Genomic DNA, 19174 nt, shown 5'->3' with positions numbered 1-19174 from the left:
GGAACCTCCAAACTGTTTTCCATAGTGGCTGTATCAACTTACATTCCCACCAACAGTACAGGACAGTTCCCTTTTCTCCACACCTTCTCCAACATGTGTTGTTTCTAGATTATTTGATGATGGCCATTCTGACTGGTGTGAGGTGATACCTCACTGTGGCTTTGACTTGCATTTCTCTGATGATTAGTGATGTTGAGCATCTTTTCATGTGTGTGTTGGCCATCTGTATGTCTTCTTTGGAGAAATGTCTATTTAGGTCTTCCGCCCATTTGTGGATTGGGTTATTTGCTTTTTTGGTATTAAGCTGCATGAGCTGCTTGTATACTTTGGAGGTTAATCCTTTGTCCGTTGATTCGTTGGCAAATATTTTCTCCCATTCTGAGGGATGCCTTCTTGTCTTGTTTATGGTTTCTTTCGCTATTCAAAAGCTTTTAAGTTTCATGAGGTCCCATTTGTTTATTCTTGATTTTATTTCTGTTATTCTAAGAGGTGGGTCAAAAAGGATCTTGCTTTGATAGATGTCATAGAGTGTTCTGCCTATGTTTTCCTCTAGGAGTTTTATAGTGTCTGGCCTTACATTTAGGTCTTTAATCCATTTTGAGTTTATTTTTGTGTATGGTGTTAGGAAGTGTTCTAATTTCATTCTTTTACATGTTGCTGTCCAATTTTCCCAGCACCACTTACCACAAATCAATCAACATGATACATCATATTAACAAATTGAAGGATAAAAACCATATGACCATCTCAATAGATGCAGAGAAAGCTTTTGATAAAATTCAACATCCATTTATGATGAAAACTCTCCAGAAAATGGGCATAGAAGGAAATTACCTCAACATAATAAAAGCCATATATGACAAACCAAAAGCCAACATCGTTCTCAATGGTGAAAAACTGAAAGAATTCCCTCTAAGAACAGGAACAAGACAAGGGTGTCCACTCTCACCATTATTATTCAACATAGTTTTGGAAGTTTTAGCCACAGCAATCAGAGAAGAAAATGAAATAAAAGGAATCCAAATTGGAAAAGAAGTAAAATTGTCACTCTTTGCAGATGACGTGATATTATACACAGAAAACCCAAAAGACTCTACTAGAAAACTGCTAGCACTAATTGATGAATTTAGTAAAGTAGCAGGATACAAAATTAATGCACAGAAATCTCTTGCATTCCTATACACTAACAACGAAAGAGCAGAAAGAGAAATTAAGGAAACTCTCCCATTTACCATTGCAACAAAAAGAATAAAATACCTAGGAATAAACCTGCCTAAGGAGGTTTCTGTATGCAGAAAACTTTAAGACATTGATGAAAGAAATCAAAGATGACACAAACAGATGGAGGGACATACCATGTTCTTGGATAGTAAGCACCTTTTATTGCTTCCCAGGCTTCCCTGAAACATTTCCCCTTTCTTTCACTCTCACTGTTCTTGGGATTAAGCTAGCAGATCATTAGTACATAAGCTTGTCTTAGGCTCTCTTTTCTAGGGAACCTGGGATACACACATATAGTGGGGGCAGGGGGTCTGAGAAATTTTAAAATGTAAAATTTTTATGACATATGCATACTAAATGCATACATTTATTCAATAAGCATTGAATAAACTGTTTTTATTTAAAAGCATATTTAGATTATCTGGACAACTACTTTATAATTGAGTATTTTCACTCTATTCCAACGCTTCACCTTTGATTGATTAAAGATTATATACTTAAGCAATAAGTACTAATTATTAGCAACAAGTACTAATTTAATTTTTATGAGTGAATGTCGAAGAAAAGACAGACAAGATGAAATTTATGCTTACCACAATGTGAAGATCAAATGAAGTTGTGGGATGAAGGGATATTTCAAGTAATTTGAATACAGGAAAGTGGTGGACCAATTTGAGTTTTCATCTGAGATGCGGCAAACTTAGAAGAGTCTGTGCAGTAGCTGGCAGTCCACAATTCATATTCTGAGAGACGTTTAATTTCCATAAAATAATTTAATGCTAATTTGAATTTCAGTGGGCAATAGAAGCTATGGAATAGTGAAATAGAGGTCTGATGAGGAAACTTGAGGGAGTTCGCCTTGCAAACAGACAATCTTGGTACAAGTAGATTGTCTAAGGGAGTAACAAGAGGTGCTGAGGTTATGTAAAGATCAAAAAGGATAAAAATAAAGACCACCATGAGGGATAACTGGATATTAGTTTATGCTTAATGAATGCTTATTGAATACGCAGAACAGTCAGGCTTCCACTGGGCAGGCAGGGATTAGAGGGTGGTGTTGGGTGGTTCGGTGTCCTTGGCTGGGCAAACATTTGTAGGAAGTAAACATCTTTCAGTGGCAAAGCTGCTTGTCAGCTGTGAGTCCTTTCAGGGACCCGGATGTGGCTCCCCACCCTCGTTCTCAGCAACTGGCAAAGGTGAAGGCAAGGCTAATATTCCTTTCAAAATAAAATATTTAAAAGTACACACAACTTGAGATGAAGCTATACTTATCATTCCTCATAGTGGTGACAAATCCAATAGTGAAACAATTAGAGGTCAAGAGGTTAAATTCCTGTGATAAATCACCTTTGATAACTTGGAAAAAAAGTGTATCTATATTCATATATATAGGGGTGAGGAAAGATGCCTCCCTAACCAACATTTTCCAAAGAGAGAACTCAAAGGGAGATGCACAGCAATGGGGTCATTTAAGAATTTGGTTTTCATCTTAGTCCTTCACCTTCTGGAAGGGGCCCTGAGTGATTCACTCATTCAGCTGAATAATAATGGCTATGAAGGCATTGTCATTGCAGTTGACCCTAATGTGCCAGAAGATGAAACACTCATTCAAAAAATAAAGGTAAGTCCTGAATGGTAATTATACATTGAAAAATTAAGCATAATATTGTGATAGAGCAAACGTGAGTTCTCTAATTCCAGCTGTGTGACACTGGCAAGTTGTTTTTTTTTTATATCTGTGTCCTCATTTCTTCAGCTCTAAAATGGAAATAATAACACAACCATTATGATTCTTCTGAGGGATGAGATAATAAATGCAAGGCACATAATTCAGAGCTTGATATATTGTTGACACAATAAATGAGATCTATATTTCTTGGCTGTGGATGACTTCATTGAAAATTATTTAGTTCGACGACCAAGGCAGAGCCAACTACATTTAGCAGATATTGTGAGATGTGCGGAGGGTAATTCCTTTGCCTGATTTTACCATTGGCTTATATCAGTCTCCCTTTATTCTCCTAGTTGTAACCTGCTTTTCTGCAATTCTAATATAGGAGTCCAAGATGCAAATCTCTGACTTAAGAACAAGCCTGGGAAGAAACCCTGCATTTTATCAGTCCCGATGCAAGGGGTCCTCTCAGGGCCGCTGAGCAGCCTCACTTCACTTGTTGCTTCCATAGGGGAAGGAAAAATTAGGGAAGAGGACTCTTCCTGTCCAGGCAGAGGTGTCTAACTGTTGTAAGATAGAGGGATTAGAGATGTTTTGTACAACAGCAAACAGCAAAGAATAAGAGGGAAATGTCTTATAAAAGACCACCCTGGAAAGTGGCTATAGCACACCCAGAGGTGGTACTGCATAGTGAGCAAAAGTACTGGTCTATAAAATGGGAATAATAATAAGTATCTTCCTTATAAGACTTTGTGAGGATTAACAATGCATGCATATAAGGGAAGCTAGGTGAAGGCTATATGGAAATTCTGTACATTTTTTGCATGTCATCTAAGTTTAAAATTATCTCAAAAACTTAGAAAAACTTTAAAATGCATGCAGAATGCCTAATACATAGTAAGAGCTCAATAAATGGTAGGCAAGTCATAAGTCTCCAGGCTAGATGGAAAGGGCTCATCATTCCTCACCAAGCCAAAGGGACTGAAATTGTTTCTGGGCAAAGTTCCTGAGTGTGAGCTCAGAAGTTAACAGTGCAAGGGCCCCAAGGGCTGCATCGAAAGGCTCCTTGCTCTAAACAGGAGTAAACCCAGAAAGATGGAGTTTGGGGAAAGAACCATCTCTACAACCAAGAGGAGTTTGGGGCTGGAGTACAGCAGTTGAGGGGGAGGGGAAGTTCACTGGCTTAAGCCAGAAGACCATCAGATATTACTGCCATCAGTAAAAGGGAAATTCATGCCTTCTGAAGTCTCTTAACAATCAGAAATCTTGAGTGAGTCTTTGATTGCCTCTAAACTTAGAAATGGCATCAGCAAAAATGAAGTAGCCACTTGGAGCAACAGACAAGGAAAGTGTGGGAGGAAAGTGTTACCAGCATGTTTTTGTCTCTGGCTGGACAGTCAGTGGTGTTCAGGGACTTGTGGGAAGAAGCACATAGATGCCTAATCCCTAACGACTATGGTAATTCGTATTTAAATGGTGTTTTAGAACAAAAGCAAAAGGACTTTCACCTCACTCTCTTTGGGGGGATTCCTCCTGAGAAATATATTTCTCACTACAATTATTAAACTGGTTTTTTGGTATGAGTCATAAATGAGTTGGGTATGAGAGAAGTTGGTTTCCAAGTTTCCTTGTTGCAGGAACACTTTTAAGGGCAATAGTGTACTCAGAGTCCCTAACTGAGTAATTAATAAAAGCGAGTCCCTTATTTGATGTTCTAGACCTGCAGTCAAGTGCCTTTGCTGCTTTTCTGGTCATCCCTCAGTCTCTGCTTTCTGGGCAGACTCTCCCCCGGGTGTCCTGTGTGAGCAGAAGCCTCTAAGTCAGCCCTTAAATATTATACTTGCTTCAGCAGAGCCGTCCTAACGTCTCTCCACCCGCAATACCGCCAGGTGGCGCTGCAGCAGCTCCATCAGCGGCAACTGCACTCATCAGTATTGCAGAAGCGGTGCGAGCACACGTCGTAAGATGAGGGACTGAGTCGGGGAGAAGCAAGCGCTCTCTCTCTCTCTCTCTCTCTCTCTCTCTCTCTCTCTCTCTCCCTCTCCCTCTCTCTCACCCCCACACACACACGCACACAAGAAAGATAAAACGACAGGAGTCGTTTGGGGTCCCCTCAATGCATGGGAGCCCAGGCATCTCCTGTCTTGGCTCTCCTGGACAGTTTGCCCCTCATCATAACCTCTTCATTCATTCATTTATTCCTCAATCTAACAAATATTTACAGAGCATTCACATTATGTCAGGTACCAGGAATCCAGTGGTGAATTATACTATCCCTGTCCTTGAAGAATAACCAGTCTATCCTATAAACTTCATCCTCAACATTCTCAAAACCTTAAAAGCTTAAGTGTCTATTTGGATATGAGGTCACTTTCTCAAAATAAGGAACAGATGCCAAAGCAAAGATTCATTATTAATGTTTCTGTTAAAATATAGAAGACATTTTATGCTGCTTAGTCGTCTTCTTAGGAGTCATTGAAAATTTACATTTCACAAGTCAAATTGTAATATAATACTCACATAGGAAGTTTTATACTTACTTTTCAACTTTTTGGTGATATTAACTCAGGATTTTCATTCAAAAAATTATACAGTGTTAAATTCTCACAGTGATAGTTTAAAATCTGGCTTTTTTAGAAGAAGGAGACGCAAATCATTTTGAGAGCTTTTATAAAACTAGCAAGGCAACCATTATTATCAGCATTTTTTTGGGGGGGGTACACCAGGTTCAATCATCTGTTTTTATACACATATCCCCGTATTCCCTCCCTTCCTTGACTCCCCCCTCCTCGAGTCCCCCCCACCCTCCCCGCTCCAGTCCTCTAAGGCATCTTCCATCCTCGAGTTGAACTCCCTTTGTTATACAACTTCCCACTGACTATTTTACAGTTGGTAGTATATATATGTCTGTGCTACTCTCTCGCTTCTTCTCAGTTTCCCCTTCACCCCCCGCCCCCTTCCATACCTCGAGTTCTCCAGTCCATTCTCTGTATCTGCTTCCTTGTTCTTGTCACTGAGTTCATCAGTACCATTTTTAGATTCCGTATATGTGAGTTAGCATACAATATTTGTCCTTCTCTTTCTGACTTACTTCACTCTGTATGACAGATTGTAGTTCTATCCACCTCATTACATATAGCTCCATCTCATCCCTTTTTATAGCTGAGTAATATTCCATTGTATATATATGCCACATCTTCTTTATCCATTCATTTGTTGATGGGCATTTAGGTTGCTTCCATGTCCTGGCTATTGTAAATAGTGCTGCAATAAACATTATGGTACAAGTTTCTTTTGGGATTATGGTTTTCTTTGGGTATATGCCCAGCAGTGGGATTACTGGATCATATGGTAGTTCTATTTGTAGTCTTTTAAGGAACCTCCAAACTGTTTTCCATAGTGGCTGTACCAACTTACAGTTATTATCAGCATTTGAAAGGTTGGAAACTGAGGCTCAGAGAGATAAAATAAATTCCCCAAGTTTATCCCATTAGCAAGCAGCAGACAGGATTCACCCTCACATCAATACCCAGGTACTACTTCCCCATACAGTGAGGAACTGTTTCTGCTCCCAAGGCGAAGCCCTAGAACTAGACTCCTAGGCATTGGAGCCTGGTCACTCTGGTCTATTCAAGCAAGGGCTTTCCTCCAGCAATGATGCCTTTTTTTCTCTTACATTATCAGTTTTTTCCCCATCAGTATATACATATGTTATAATAGTTCCCATTAAAACAAAACAAAACAAAACAAAACAAAACTCCCTTGATCTGAAGTCCTCCTTCAACTACTGCTTTATTTCTTGATTCCCTTTTAATTTGTAGAAAAACTTCTTGACCTGCTGCCTGTTTTCACTGCCTCTGCTTCCTCACCTCCCACCCTCTTGAATTCACTCATATGGAGCTGTCATCTCCATTCCACAAAATGCCTCACTCAGGTTGCCAAATGCATCGCTCAATTCTTAGTCCTCATCTTACTTGATTGCTCAGCATTTAACTCTGATGGTCTCTCTCTCTCCTTCCTGAAACACTCTCACGCCATGCCTTCTGATTTCCTGCCCGTGCACCAGCTGCTCCTTCTGAGTGTCCTTTGTTGGCTCTTCCTCTTCCCACTTCTAAATGCTGGGAGCCCCCAGACCTCAGTCTTCAGTCCTCTTCTACCCTCTGTCTACACTCACTTTTGTGTTTCTCTGTGATTTTCAGCCCTAATAGACCCAATTTCCTCTTCTATAATAACATCCTTTCTATCAATACTATCTTGTCATGATGCATCTCAGGGAATCTGCAGAGGCATCTATAATTTAACACTACATCTCTTTTGTTTTAGAGAAATAAAGCTAGGTATAATTTGAAAAGACATTATATACTTTTGCCACTTCCTTATATCTAACACTTAGTGCTATACTAAAAACAAATACTATCATAACATTTAGTTAGCCCCCAAATTATTACAGCAGTCAGGAGGTGTTGAAGTTGTATTCATTTTAATTTGAGTTTCTCTCAACTACTACTTGGTGTGAGATGTTGAGACTAATACTCTCTAATTCTCGGTTTCTCCCTTAAAGGTTCATTGATCCTCAAAGGATTGTATGAAATGAAACTAAGAGCTAATATTTGATAAGCACTGTGTTAAGTGAACATGGTTCCAAATGCTTTCTTGACTTCATTGATCCTCACAACAATCTTATGAACTGGTCACTGTAATATTTTCCATTTTATAAATGAGGAAACTGAGGCTCAGGAGGGCTCAAGGAAATTTCTTTTTTTTTTTTAGCCACTCTCTGTGGCTTGTGGATCCTAGTTCCCTGACCAGGGATTGAACTCAGGCCCCAGCAGTGAAAGCACCAAGTCCTAACCACGGGACCACCAGGGAATTCCCTCAAGGAAATTTCTGATATCCCACCATAAGTGATGCAGCCTGGATTAGTGTCTGCTCCTGGAGTTTTCACTGTCAGCCATTACACTGTGACACAGAGCATGTGGTCAAAAAATCTCAAAAAAAGGCTAGCTATTATTATTAAAAAAGCAATCTCCTCTTCCTAGCTAGATAAATAGCTAGTTTTTTGGAAATGGGAGATACAGATGTAAATTTGAGTAATTGGTAATTTCATCTTTTTTTCTGTCATTAAATGCGCTTGCTTATGTTTTTTCCCCCCAGGATATGGTGACCGATGCATCTCCATATCTGTTTGAAGCTACAGAAAAAAGATTCTATTTCAAAAATGTTGCCATTTTGATTCCTGAAAATTGGAACACAAAACCTGAATATGTGAAACCCAAACTTGAGACCTACAAAAATGTGAGAATATCAAGTTCTTTTTCCAAATTCAGTTTTCTTTTGTGACTCAGATGTTTTTCATCAAAATATTCTAGAATCAAATAAAATTGTTTCAGAATATTCTGGTGTGAAAGAAAGTCAATTCATTTGCTGAAATTTTGTAATGATGAAAACTTTTTCTTAAATTTCAGGCTGATGTCCTGGTTGCTGAATCTAATCCAGCAGGTAACGATGGACCCTATACTGAGCAGATGGGAGGCTGTGGAGAAAAGGGTGATAGAATTTATCTCACTCCTGAGTTCCTAGCAGGAAAAACGTCTGAATATGGACCACAAGGTATGGGTAGAGATGAAATATTCTGCTATATTTCTCATAATTTAATAATTTTATGTTGCAAATAGATCAACAATAGCATTATCTTTCTGAGTAAGAACATAAAAGCCAAATAGACTATTATAGCATGTTTTTTCATGTAAAACAGATTCAGAATAGTGCATTTCTCTGTTAGAAATTTATTTTCTTCATATTCTGCATATATGTGTGTGAATATAATATTTTTTAATTTTCATATTAGTATCAGATAGTAACTCTAAAATAGTTTAATATGTAATGTTAGGTTTCTATGGCTCTGTGGGGAGACATCTGAACAAATTAAACCTCCTGCCTGCAATTTAGGTAGTGGCCTCCAGATGCCAGAGATGCATAATATTTTCAGACTTGAATGCACATTCAGTTTATAAACTGATTGTTAAAATGATTCTGATTCAGTAGGTGTGAGGTAGGACTCAAGAATCTGCATTTTAACAAGCTCCCAAGTGATGCTGATACTGCCTGAACTTGTACCACACTTTGAGAATCAGACAGAATATCCTTGCTGTTCAGCTTTCAAAAGACTCATGTGACTAAAGAAAAAGTCAAATTTTCCTTTACAAAATATCATTTGTCATTCCCATCTGAACCAAATAGAGCAATCTTTGGAGAAAATAGTAAAGGAAACCAGCAATAGAGTACACATACTATGTATTTTCCAAGTATAATGAAGTGTGATTAATATTAACTAATTAGGTTAAATAATAACTAGTACTTGGTTTCTTTACTATGTTGAAAAGATTAGAACCAGTTTGATTTTCTTCATTTAAAAAGGCAAGGCAGAGAAAACAAGCAAACAAACAAAATAGCGCTGGCGCCTGCATGCCCCCCCCACCAAATACCCTAGAGCACATTTACAGACCTTACCATAAAGAAGTTTCCAGCAAATATACCTCTTTGTTGTTCTTTTACAACACCTCCATAACACGAACGGAACATTCCCAATGTATGCCTCAATAAATATGTGTTGAACTGATTTACTTAGCTGCTCCATCCCACTCCTGAGCCCACTCCAGCCATCAAGGTCATCATACACAATGGCATTCCTTAAACTCCCTCCTTTCTGTACTGTGACTCCACGCCAGCTCCCTTACAATCTTCCCTTCCCTTTAAGAGGCCATCAGTCGCTCCCCAGCACCTAGAACAATCTAAAATCCTTAATGTGAGATACTAGGGCTTACTTAACATGCACTTCTTCACTTAACCCTCCAAATTCAGCCTACCTCGGAATTTACATTCCAGAAAACCTGAGCTGTACATACGTCTCTAAGATTCATCCAAACTTAGCACATACTCACTAAGTACCTATGAAGTTCTAGACAGTATGTACCAAGACACAACAATGAAGACATTATGGTACCTGTCCTCATGGAGACCAGAGTCTACAGTGAGAGACTGGCAAGTAAGAAGCAATGACAATATAACATGATAAATGCCGTAATGGAATATAATGAAAGTGAAAAGGAGGGGTACCTGGACTAGTTTGAGGATGTCAGAGAAGGCTTCTAGGTGGATATAAGCTTAATTTTGAAAGAAGAATAGGAGTTATTCAGTCAGAGAGTATTCCAAAAGGGGGGGGAAAATATGTAAAAATGACCAGAGATGAGCAATAGCATGACGTGGCTCTAGAAAGTAAAAGGAGTTCAGGAATCCATTGTCATTATGGAGCCTTGGAAGTGGGTGGAGAACTGCAAGAAACATGGCTGCAGAGAGGAATAGGGCCTGAATCATCATGGACCCTGTATGCATGTTGAGAAGTTGGACTTAACCCTGAGCACCATAGGGGAGTCACTGAAGACTGGAGACATGGAGGCCAGTTGAGTGAGTGTTGCAGTAGTTCAGAAGTGGCAATGAGACTGGAAAGATGAGAATAGGTCAAAGCAAAAAGGCAGATGTGGAGTAGGTGGGCCTTGAGGTTTGCCCACATATGAGTCATTAGGGAAAAGGACCTATTGGGGATGCGGCTCTGGCTGCCCTAAGGGTCAGCCTGTGCTGATCTCCATCATTACATTTGCACCTTTAAGGATTTTAGTTATCTAACATGATGTGTGTCATCTGCTGGACCATGAGCTATGTGAGGACAGGGCGGTTGTTTTACCTTTGTATGAATAGCTGCTTGGCACTTACTAGGTGCCTAATTAACACTTGATAATCCAAAATAAGTAGTCATATTTTACAGAAATGTGCCATTGTCATATCAGATTGTTCTCAAGAAATCAAACCTTTAGTTAAAAAAATAGCGCAGCATAATAACATTCAGAAGAATTACTTTCTCATAGTTTAAGAAGGTAATTTGCCATTCTTATAGTAATCAGGTGTTTAAAATATTTTTTCACAGGAAGGGCATTTGTCCATGAATGGGCTCATCTACGATGGGGAGTATTTAATGAGTATGATAATGACCAGAAATTCTACTTATCCAGTAATAAAAAAAAACCAGTAATGTATGTATGCTTTGATTAACTTTTCCCAAACTATTTTAAATTGCAACCAATTTTGTCTTGAATTGATTACTTTAAAAAGTCAGTCTCTTGTCTTATTTTCTATCTCTCATTCTTAGTGCCTTCTTTTTCAGATTTCCTATAAAACCACTACTTTTGTTCACTTTACAAGTGCCTTAATTAGTTGAATTCTCTACTCTGCAGCTACAGATCATTTGCCTTTGTGTGTGTGTGTGTACAACTAGAAAAAATCCACAAGGGCTACGTTCAGTATCTCCATCTTTCTATATCATAATCAGTGACATAAACAAAACTTCAGTGCCTTGAGGGTAGAATAATACCTGTGTGAACTATGTCAGTATGAATGGGCCTGGGAGAGACTGTGTAACTTAGCTGAAAGACAGTCCAAATTTTAAAACAAAACAGAAAACTTCTCCCAATTTGAATAAAACCCTGTATGGTGTCAGTAGAAAGTAAACTGAACACAGAATGTACCTCAGCTTCTGTGATTTTATGGATGAGTTCTTGCAATCAAAATTTTCAGGGAATAAACTGCTTTAGTACAGACATAAAAGATAGGGAACTTCCAAATTTATTTTACAGAGCTGGCATAATTTAGATACAAAGACCTGACAGATGGCATGAAAAAGAATTCTGTAGATACAGCTTTCTAAAAAGATTTTAAATAAAAGGATACTAAGTTACACATAATTAAGGGAATAACTAACACACTAAGGCCAAGAAGGATGTCTTCCAGAAATCTGAAAATGCTGTGATATTATGTAGGTAATTAATATAATATCGAGTAAAAAAGAAAATTAAATGGTTATTCCAACAGATTCTGGAAAGGCATTTGGTAAGCTTGAACATTTATGCCTCAGTTAAAAACAACAACCTCTTTTTAAAGGTTACAGCTGGTACAACACCCCTCTTCACTTTTGCTTCCAGTTCTACTCCCCTGATGACCGTTTAAGGAGATGCACTCAGCTTTGGTTTGGTTACTGCTTTACAGCACAGTTCCCAAGGGAAGTTGCACTGGGCTCAGAACTCAGCCTTGGCTTCCCCTTTCTCTCACAGGAGCGTGACTGCTCTCTATTTTCCCTTTTCTTCATTACATTCAAATTTTCTCAGCTTGGTCCACTTCCATGACATTTTCCCTCACTCTTATATCACTTTAGGTATAAGAAGATACTAAGTGCCTCCCAGAGCCATACATAGTCTACTCGATTTCTTTGGCTTGTTCCCTCTGCACTACAGAGACCACTCCCCAGGGCCACTCCCCTGATGTGATCATATGTTGGATGGATCTCTCAAATCTCAGCCCACAGATGCCATTCAACACTGACATCTACCTCTCCCACTTTTTGCTAAGCTTCCAGACAGACACTGTATATCCTCTCGAGAGAAAAGCTAATTAGTACGTACTCCTTCCTAGGGATATTCCAGAAATGCTGGCATATACAGCATGTTCATCCTTCTACAGATAACATTAGCAAAACTGACATGATTACCATGTCCTCTTAACAATAAATTTTATTATAACATACAAAAAGTATTTACTGCTTATCTACCAATTTTTTTTATTACTTTTAAGGCCTAGAAACAATTACAAAAATAACATACCGCCTACAATAGAAGGCTTCCTTAATATGATTTAGAGCATCAACTGAAAGCCACTGCCTACATCATATTTAATAGGGAATCAATAGACATTATCAGAAATAAGATAAGAACGGGCACTATTAGCAGTTATCAAATCTTGTTTAGAAAGTTGTAGCCAACGCAATAACAAGTTGAGGTGGTTAAAAAAATGGGGGGCTACTAGAAAGGGAGAGAGAAAATTGCTTCTAGGCAGATAACACGTGGTCCACTTAAAAAAATAGAAATTAAAATTTACAAGGGAAATCAATAAGGCAACCAGATATATTTGAAGAAAACTCTAAGAAGTGTGAAAGTTATATTTGAAGAAAACCATAGCATAAACTCCTTCTAAAGGACTTAAAAGAAAAATCAAGATTAAATGAGAGATTTTCAATTCATGGAACACATATAAATCCAACCCAAATTAATATATAGGTTTTATAAAACTCTAGTCAAAAGTACTTCTATTTTACCTCATTTTAAAGTCCCTGAGTTTATTCAGTAGATAGTAGCTGAGAATATTTTTGAAAAAGAATAGTAATAAAGGAAATTTTTCATGTTGAATTTTAAATATACAAATAAAGCTACATTAATTAAAACAATGTGAACTGACAGACACACAGTAATTTAGTATTTAATACAGCTAGAATTATAAATCTACAAGGAAAGACAAGATTTTTTAAGATGTCAGAACAATTCTTAACTATGCAGTGAAAAAAATTAATAGACCCTCTTTCAATTGGATAGACTCATTAAATATAAAAAATAAAACCATAATGAAAACTAGAAGAATATTTATAAATATCAAACTCCTATATGGTGAAGATCTTTCTATGCATTCAAGAAGTGGAAAAAGACATAACTAAAAGAATAATGTTTGGCTACATATAAATTAAAAACTTTGTTGCATATAAGTCAAACATAAACTAAATTTAAAAAAACAGTGCAAAATTGAAAAAAAAAAAAAACAGGCCTTTAAAAGCTTAGTGTTATAACACATAAAGAAACTTTGAAAACCAGTAGGAAAACAATAACACCTTAATAGAAAAATAGACACAGGAGAAGGATAAGTAATTTTAAAAAGATGAAATAAAAATGGCCAGTAAAAATGTAAAGATATCAGACCTACTAGTAATTAAAGAGGTGCAAATTTGACAAAGATGAGAATCGTTTATTACCTAGTAAGTGCCTGTCAGTGGGATGAGTGCCCCCATAGATGGTTATTAGAGGAATAAACTAGCATAACTTTTCTGGAAAGCAATTTGGTGACACATATCAAATCGCTAAAAAATTTTCCTATTTCTTGATCCAGTAATTTCACATTTAACAATCGATTTTAAAGGAAATGATAGAATGAGCTCTATCAACAATCAATAGGCTTTAAAATGTTCAAACTTCTGGATCTGGTCATTTATTCTGGGAGTCAGTCATGTAGCAAACTTGGAAATAGAGTCAAAATTTCATGTGACATTTTACTTATTCATGGAAGTTTTATTTTTAGTACTGAAAATTTTGGGGGGGGGGAATAATTAAGTAAATTAGGCTAAATTCATGTTATACTATCAAAATATGAAATTATTAAAATCACATTTCAAAAGAATATTATGAATTATAATAAAACATTACAATTTAAATGTACTGAAATACTAAGTTTTTTAAGATCAGGAAGCAAAGTTATATGTAGAGACCAACACTTCAAAATTATTATATCACCTAAATATCTAACCTTAATATATTTTCAGATGTTCGGGAGCTATTACTGGTAAAAATGTAGTACAGAAGTGTCAAGGAGGAAGCTGTGTCACCCAATCATGCAAATCTGACAGAAAAACAGGACTGTACGAAGTAGGATGTGAATTCATACCTGATGAATTTCAGACTGAGAAGGCTTCCATCATGTATTCACAAAGTATTGATTCTGTAAGTGCCTTGTTCTCTTTTTCTTTTCTTTCTTTTTTTCTTGACACTTACGAATTTAGTGAGGTTTTTATCCCAGATGCTGAAAGAGAAGGTCAAATGTTAGGAAGTCCTCAGTGAGCAACTGACCTCTCTGGAATAAGCCGGGAGAACAAAATCAGGAATAAAGTCCTATCTTCCTCAGACCCCTTCCTTAGGTCCATTTTTTGCTTCTCCATCATCTCCCTCCCACTAGCTTTTAGTTTAAGGGCTTAGAACTACTTCAAATATCCTTAAAGGCAGACAAGTACAAGAATTAGTTACAAGAAACTTATCCAGGGAGATCAGGCACTTCTTCTTACTAGCAATAAGGACAGGATCAGTAGTTTTTAATTTAATTTTCAGAGATCTCTTTCAGCTTGCTATTTGCTTTTCGGTTGTCAACTAAAGTTTTCTGTCTTTTTAAGTGTTGGTGCCCTGAGGGAGTTTGTACGTAGTTTTAATAGGTTTAAGTAGTTTTAAAATACATATCTTCCTCCACTCCATTGCAAGCTGAAAATATATCAGGTTGAAAATGCACTTAATATTCCTCACCTACCAAACATCATAGCTTAGCTTAGCCTGCCTTACATGTGCTCAGAACAAGCCTGCCTTACACATGCTCAGAACACTTACATTAGTTTTTAGTTAGGCAAAATCATCTAACACAAAGTCTATTGTATAATAAAGTGTTGAATGTGTCATGTAGTTTATTGAATACTGTGCAGAAGTGAAAACCAGAATGGTTGTGAGTATATTGGTTATCTACCCTTGTGATAGCATGGTTGACTAGCAACTACGTTCATCTCGCTGCTGCTAGCCAGCATCACCAGAGAGTATCATACCACATGGCACTAGCCCAGGAAAAGACCAAAATTCAAAATTTGAGATATGGTTTCTACTGAATGTGTATTGCTTTTACACCATAATAAAGTCAAAACACTGTAACTTGAACCATTGTAAGTCGGGGACCATCTGTATTTCTTAATGATTTTTTAAATGTCCAACTGGTCATAAAATAAACTTGACAAATTACCTTTGTTAATGCCAAACATATACATCAGCAAACTTGTACAAACTAAGATAAATGCATCAGTTAACTGACTTTAGTGAGGAGTACCTTTGTCTTCCAGTCTCTTACATAAAATTATGTTTTCCTTTTAGAGTAAGAGTGAAGTTACTTGCAAGAGTCTGTCTATAACAATATAGCAGCAGTTTAAAAAATGTGATACACCATGGTTCACTAGGGCCATCCTTCAGTCTGGCTTTGAAGTCTATTTCCAGGATAATTCAGAAACTTACAAGAGGAGGACCAGATTATTTTAAATTAATCACAGTTAAATTTGATGCACAGTCAGGTTTAGAAGCCGCTGCTTGGGGTTTGCACAAAAGTTTTTCAGGTTCCCTTGCTAAAAAGTAGCTACAATAATATGGAAACACTACTAAAACAATCTGAAAAACACAAATAAAGAGAAAAATAAGTGTTTTACAGCTAATGATTACTTTCTAAATTACTTAAATCCCAGATATTTAAGATTTTTAATGGAATGATAATACTGTAAAGTCACTGAGAGGAGGAACTAGGTTATACCTTCTTTGTATACTGTTCCTCCTTTTTAAATACCCCAAATGCTAGGGATATAATGCTTCGGAAAGGAGAAGACACTATCATTTACTGGCTGTTAGTATTGTCCCTATTGCATATGTTTTCATATAATTCTTGCATAACAACTATTGCCATTTTGTAGATTTAAAAAAAAACAACACTGACATACAGATTGGTAAAGTTTACTAAAAAAACAACAAACATGTCAAGCTTTTAATGTGTATCAGACATAGGGTTAAGTTTTAAGGGAGCAAATTTAATGAGACAGGGTTCTGTCACAGATAGATTTTCATCCCAATAAGTGCACTACATTGTTAAAGGAGCCTTATTGAAATTTCTTACAGGGTACTGTGAGGCCACAAGGTTGAGTGGAAATTCTTTGGGGGAAGGGTATGAAATGAGAAAACATTTAGAAAATAATCTTTTGGCTGAAACATGAAGGTAGAGTTCCCAGTGCCGAAGACAGAGGAAGAAGAACTCCTTGACAAAGTCGGAATCGTGAACAAAGACACAGAGATATAAAACAGTCTGGCAAGTTTGAGCACTTATAGGCTACAGTGGGGGAAATTAGAGACTTGGAATGCACAGCCACAGCAAGGATAGAGGGTGAAGTGAAAATCCAAATCATGGAGACTGCTATTTGCTATGTGAAGTAGTCTGGATTGTAGTGTGTGAGCAATGATGAGCCACAGAAGGAGAGTAAGTACAGGAGTAAGAAGGAATATGTCCCTGGCAGCTGTAGAGTGGACCAAATAAAGAGGGAGCAAGATGGAAAAGTGAGATAGTCTGAGGGAGGGACCACGAGGGCTTGAATGATAGAGATTCCATTGGAGAAGGAGAAAAGATGATGAACTGGAGACAGAGGGTAAAATGTACTGATCCTGTTATCTTGTAGAGGGAAGAAGGTAGGAAAACTCAGCTTCCTATTTAGGTGACTGAGTAGATAGTGGTGACGTCAAGTTAGGAAATACTTGGTCCTGGGGAGGAGCAGAGTCAGAGGAAAGGTGATGAGTTCAATTATGAACACCTGGTGTTCAAGGATCCTGTGGGACATCCAAATGGATTTTGGAAAGAACCAGAATGTTGGGTGTTGAAAGTTGGAACGCAAGGTATTTGTAAGTCAGTGGGAAGTAAGGAAGTGAGCAGGAAGTGAAAGGATGGAGAGAGAAAATGGTACCAGAAGAGAAATGCTGAGATGTAGGTGGCTTGAGGATAGTGATGATTGCTTGAAATGGCAAATTTGAGAAGTAGGAGGAAAGCCAAGAGCAGGTAAATAGATTGCTGAGGAGCACTAAGGGTCCAATGAGGTCAAAGACCTGTTTTGAGATAGAAACTCTGAATTATCACTGTGATTTCCCTCAGCAGTGTGCTGCGGTGATTGTGGGATTGAGCCAAGGTTATGGGGTAATAAGGTAGTCTGGGGAGGAGGGCACATAAATGTAAATCTACATTTAAAATACTTTAATTCAATTATTAAAGATTTTAACAAGTAGTTTACTGTTATCTATATCATTTTATTGACAATTTCAGGTGGTTGAATTCTGTACAGAAAAAAACCACAATAAAGATGCCCCAAACGAGCAAAACAAAAAATGCAATCTCCGAAGCACATGGGAAGTGATCCAAGATTCAGAGGACTATAAGAAAACCACTCCTATGACAACAAAGCCACCCAACCCCACCTTCTCATTGTTGCAGATCGGACAAAGAATTGTGTGTTTAGTCCTTGATAAGTCTGGAAGCATGACGGTACGTTCATTGAGTCTTGGTCTTCTGGGTGCTTGTCTCACATTTGTGTATGGTATGATCTGGACCACAACTTGGAACTGGCTGGGAATAAACACAACCCCAAGGACTAGAGCAATTACAAGAATAACATTTCCATCAGAAATGCCAACCCCAACTTTATTCAACAAAAATTCAGCATCAAGTGTCTCATTTGCCAAATAAAATTAGCTTTCAATTTGTGAGCGAAGATCTGATGAATTACATGGAATTAGCATTTTTTATGTTTCACTGACAATATGTAGGTTTATAGAACTATTACCACAGCATTGAACTAATGATTGAACTAAAGCCAAATCTGGCTTTATCTTTTAGGGCTATTTATACAAAAGCCCTAAAATCCTACCCCCAAATACTACTAAATATAAAGGGGAAATTTTCCTCCATAGAAGGATATGCCTTGAGTAGGCTTGTTGTCATTTACTTTACATTGAGGCAGCTACTGCCAGATTCCCTCTAGCCTGTCCTGTTGTTTGTCTGCCTATCTAAACCCAACCTGACTGCTTTCTTCTGCTTTTCCATTCAGATTGGTGACCGCCTTAAACGATTGAATCAAGCAGGCAAACTTTTCCTTCTGCAGACGGTTGAGCAAGGGTCCTGGGTTGGGATGGTGACGTTTGACAGTGCTGCCTACATAAAAAGTGAACTTGTACAGATAAACAGTGCCACTGAAAGAGACACACTTACCAGAAGCTTACCCACAGCAGCTTCAGGAGGAACGTCCATCTGCTCTGGCCTTCGATCAGCATTTACTGTAAGACAAGTTCCCTTCTCATAGTTTACCAATGTTTACAATTTGTGTCTCCTAAGAAATGCCCCTTTCTAGTGTTTCCATGCATGCCTAGTGCCTAGTTGAATTAGACAACCAAGGGCAGAGCAATGGTTCAGATGACATAACAACACAGGCCCCCAAAGCTATTGTTAACTAATTCATTCATGCTTTTGTGTTTTCTACATCTGTGCATTCATGCTTTTCTGCATACATTTGAAACATTCATGGTGTTACTTATACATGTCAGGCACTGCAATATGCATTAAGCATCAGGGCCAAACATACCACACTTGCTATTGTGGAGCTTATAATCTTATTGGGGGAAGATTCATTAACTACATAGTCACATAAATAAGTGCATAATCATATATTTATGTGTGCTATGAAAAGGTACACAGGGATATAAAAGGGTATCTTCTATGAAGAAAAAAGTGAACTCTGAGTTACGGAGAAATTTT

At 37.6% G+C, this 19174-nt stretch overlaps 1 protein-coding gene across 4 annotated transcripts in view; it reads left to right on the top strand.

Annotated features, from left to right (window-relative positions):
• The first annotated feature begins 1856 nt into the window (after nucleotides 1-1856).
• The window catches only part of CLCA1 (chloride channel accessory 1), a 32682-nt gene continuing 15364 nt past the window's right edge, over nucleotides 1857-19174 (top strand). For 3 of the 4 annotated variants that reach the window (XM_057714132.1, XM_057714126.1, XM_057714152.1), the window contains exons 1-7: nucleotides 1857-2842; nucleotides 8048-8188; nucleotides 8359-8503; nucleotides 10875-10980; nucleotides 14361-14538; nucleotides 17690-17908; nucleotides 18471-18698. In XM_057714132.1, the coding sequence (XP_057570115.1) occupies nucleotides 2681-2842; nucleotides 8048-8188; nucleotides 8359-8503; nucleotides 10875-10980; nucleotides 14361-14538; nucleotides 17690-17908; nucleotides 18471-18698 (1179 nt within the window). In that variant the 5' untranslated portion in view covers nucleotides 1857-2680. Of the gene's footprint in view, nucleotides 2843-8047; nucleotides 8189-8358; nucleotides 8504-9881; nucleotides 9939-10874; nucleotides 10981-14360; nucleotides 14539-17689; nucleotides 17909-18470; nucleotides 18699-19174 lie in introns of those variants that run through there. The other variant, XM_057714142.1, reaches the window with a different exon arrangement.

The sequence above is a fragment of the Hippopotamus amphibius genome, chromosome 1 (genome assembly GCF_030028045.1).
Source record: "Hippopotamus amphibius kiboko isolate mHipAmp2 chromosome 1, mHipAmp2.hap2, whole genome shotgun sequence".
In the NCBI taxonomy this organism is placed as follows: Eukaryota; Metazoa; Chordata; class Mammalia; order Artiodactyla; family Hippopotamidae; genus Hippopotamus; species Hippopotamus amphibius.
Note: the sequence above shows the minus strand (reverse complement) of the source record. Positions and strands in the feature narration are given on the sequence as shown.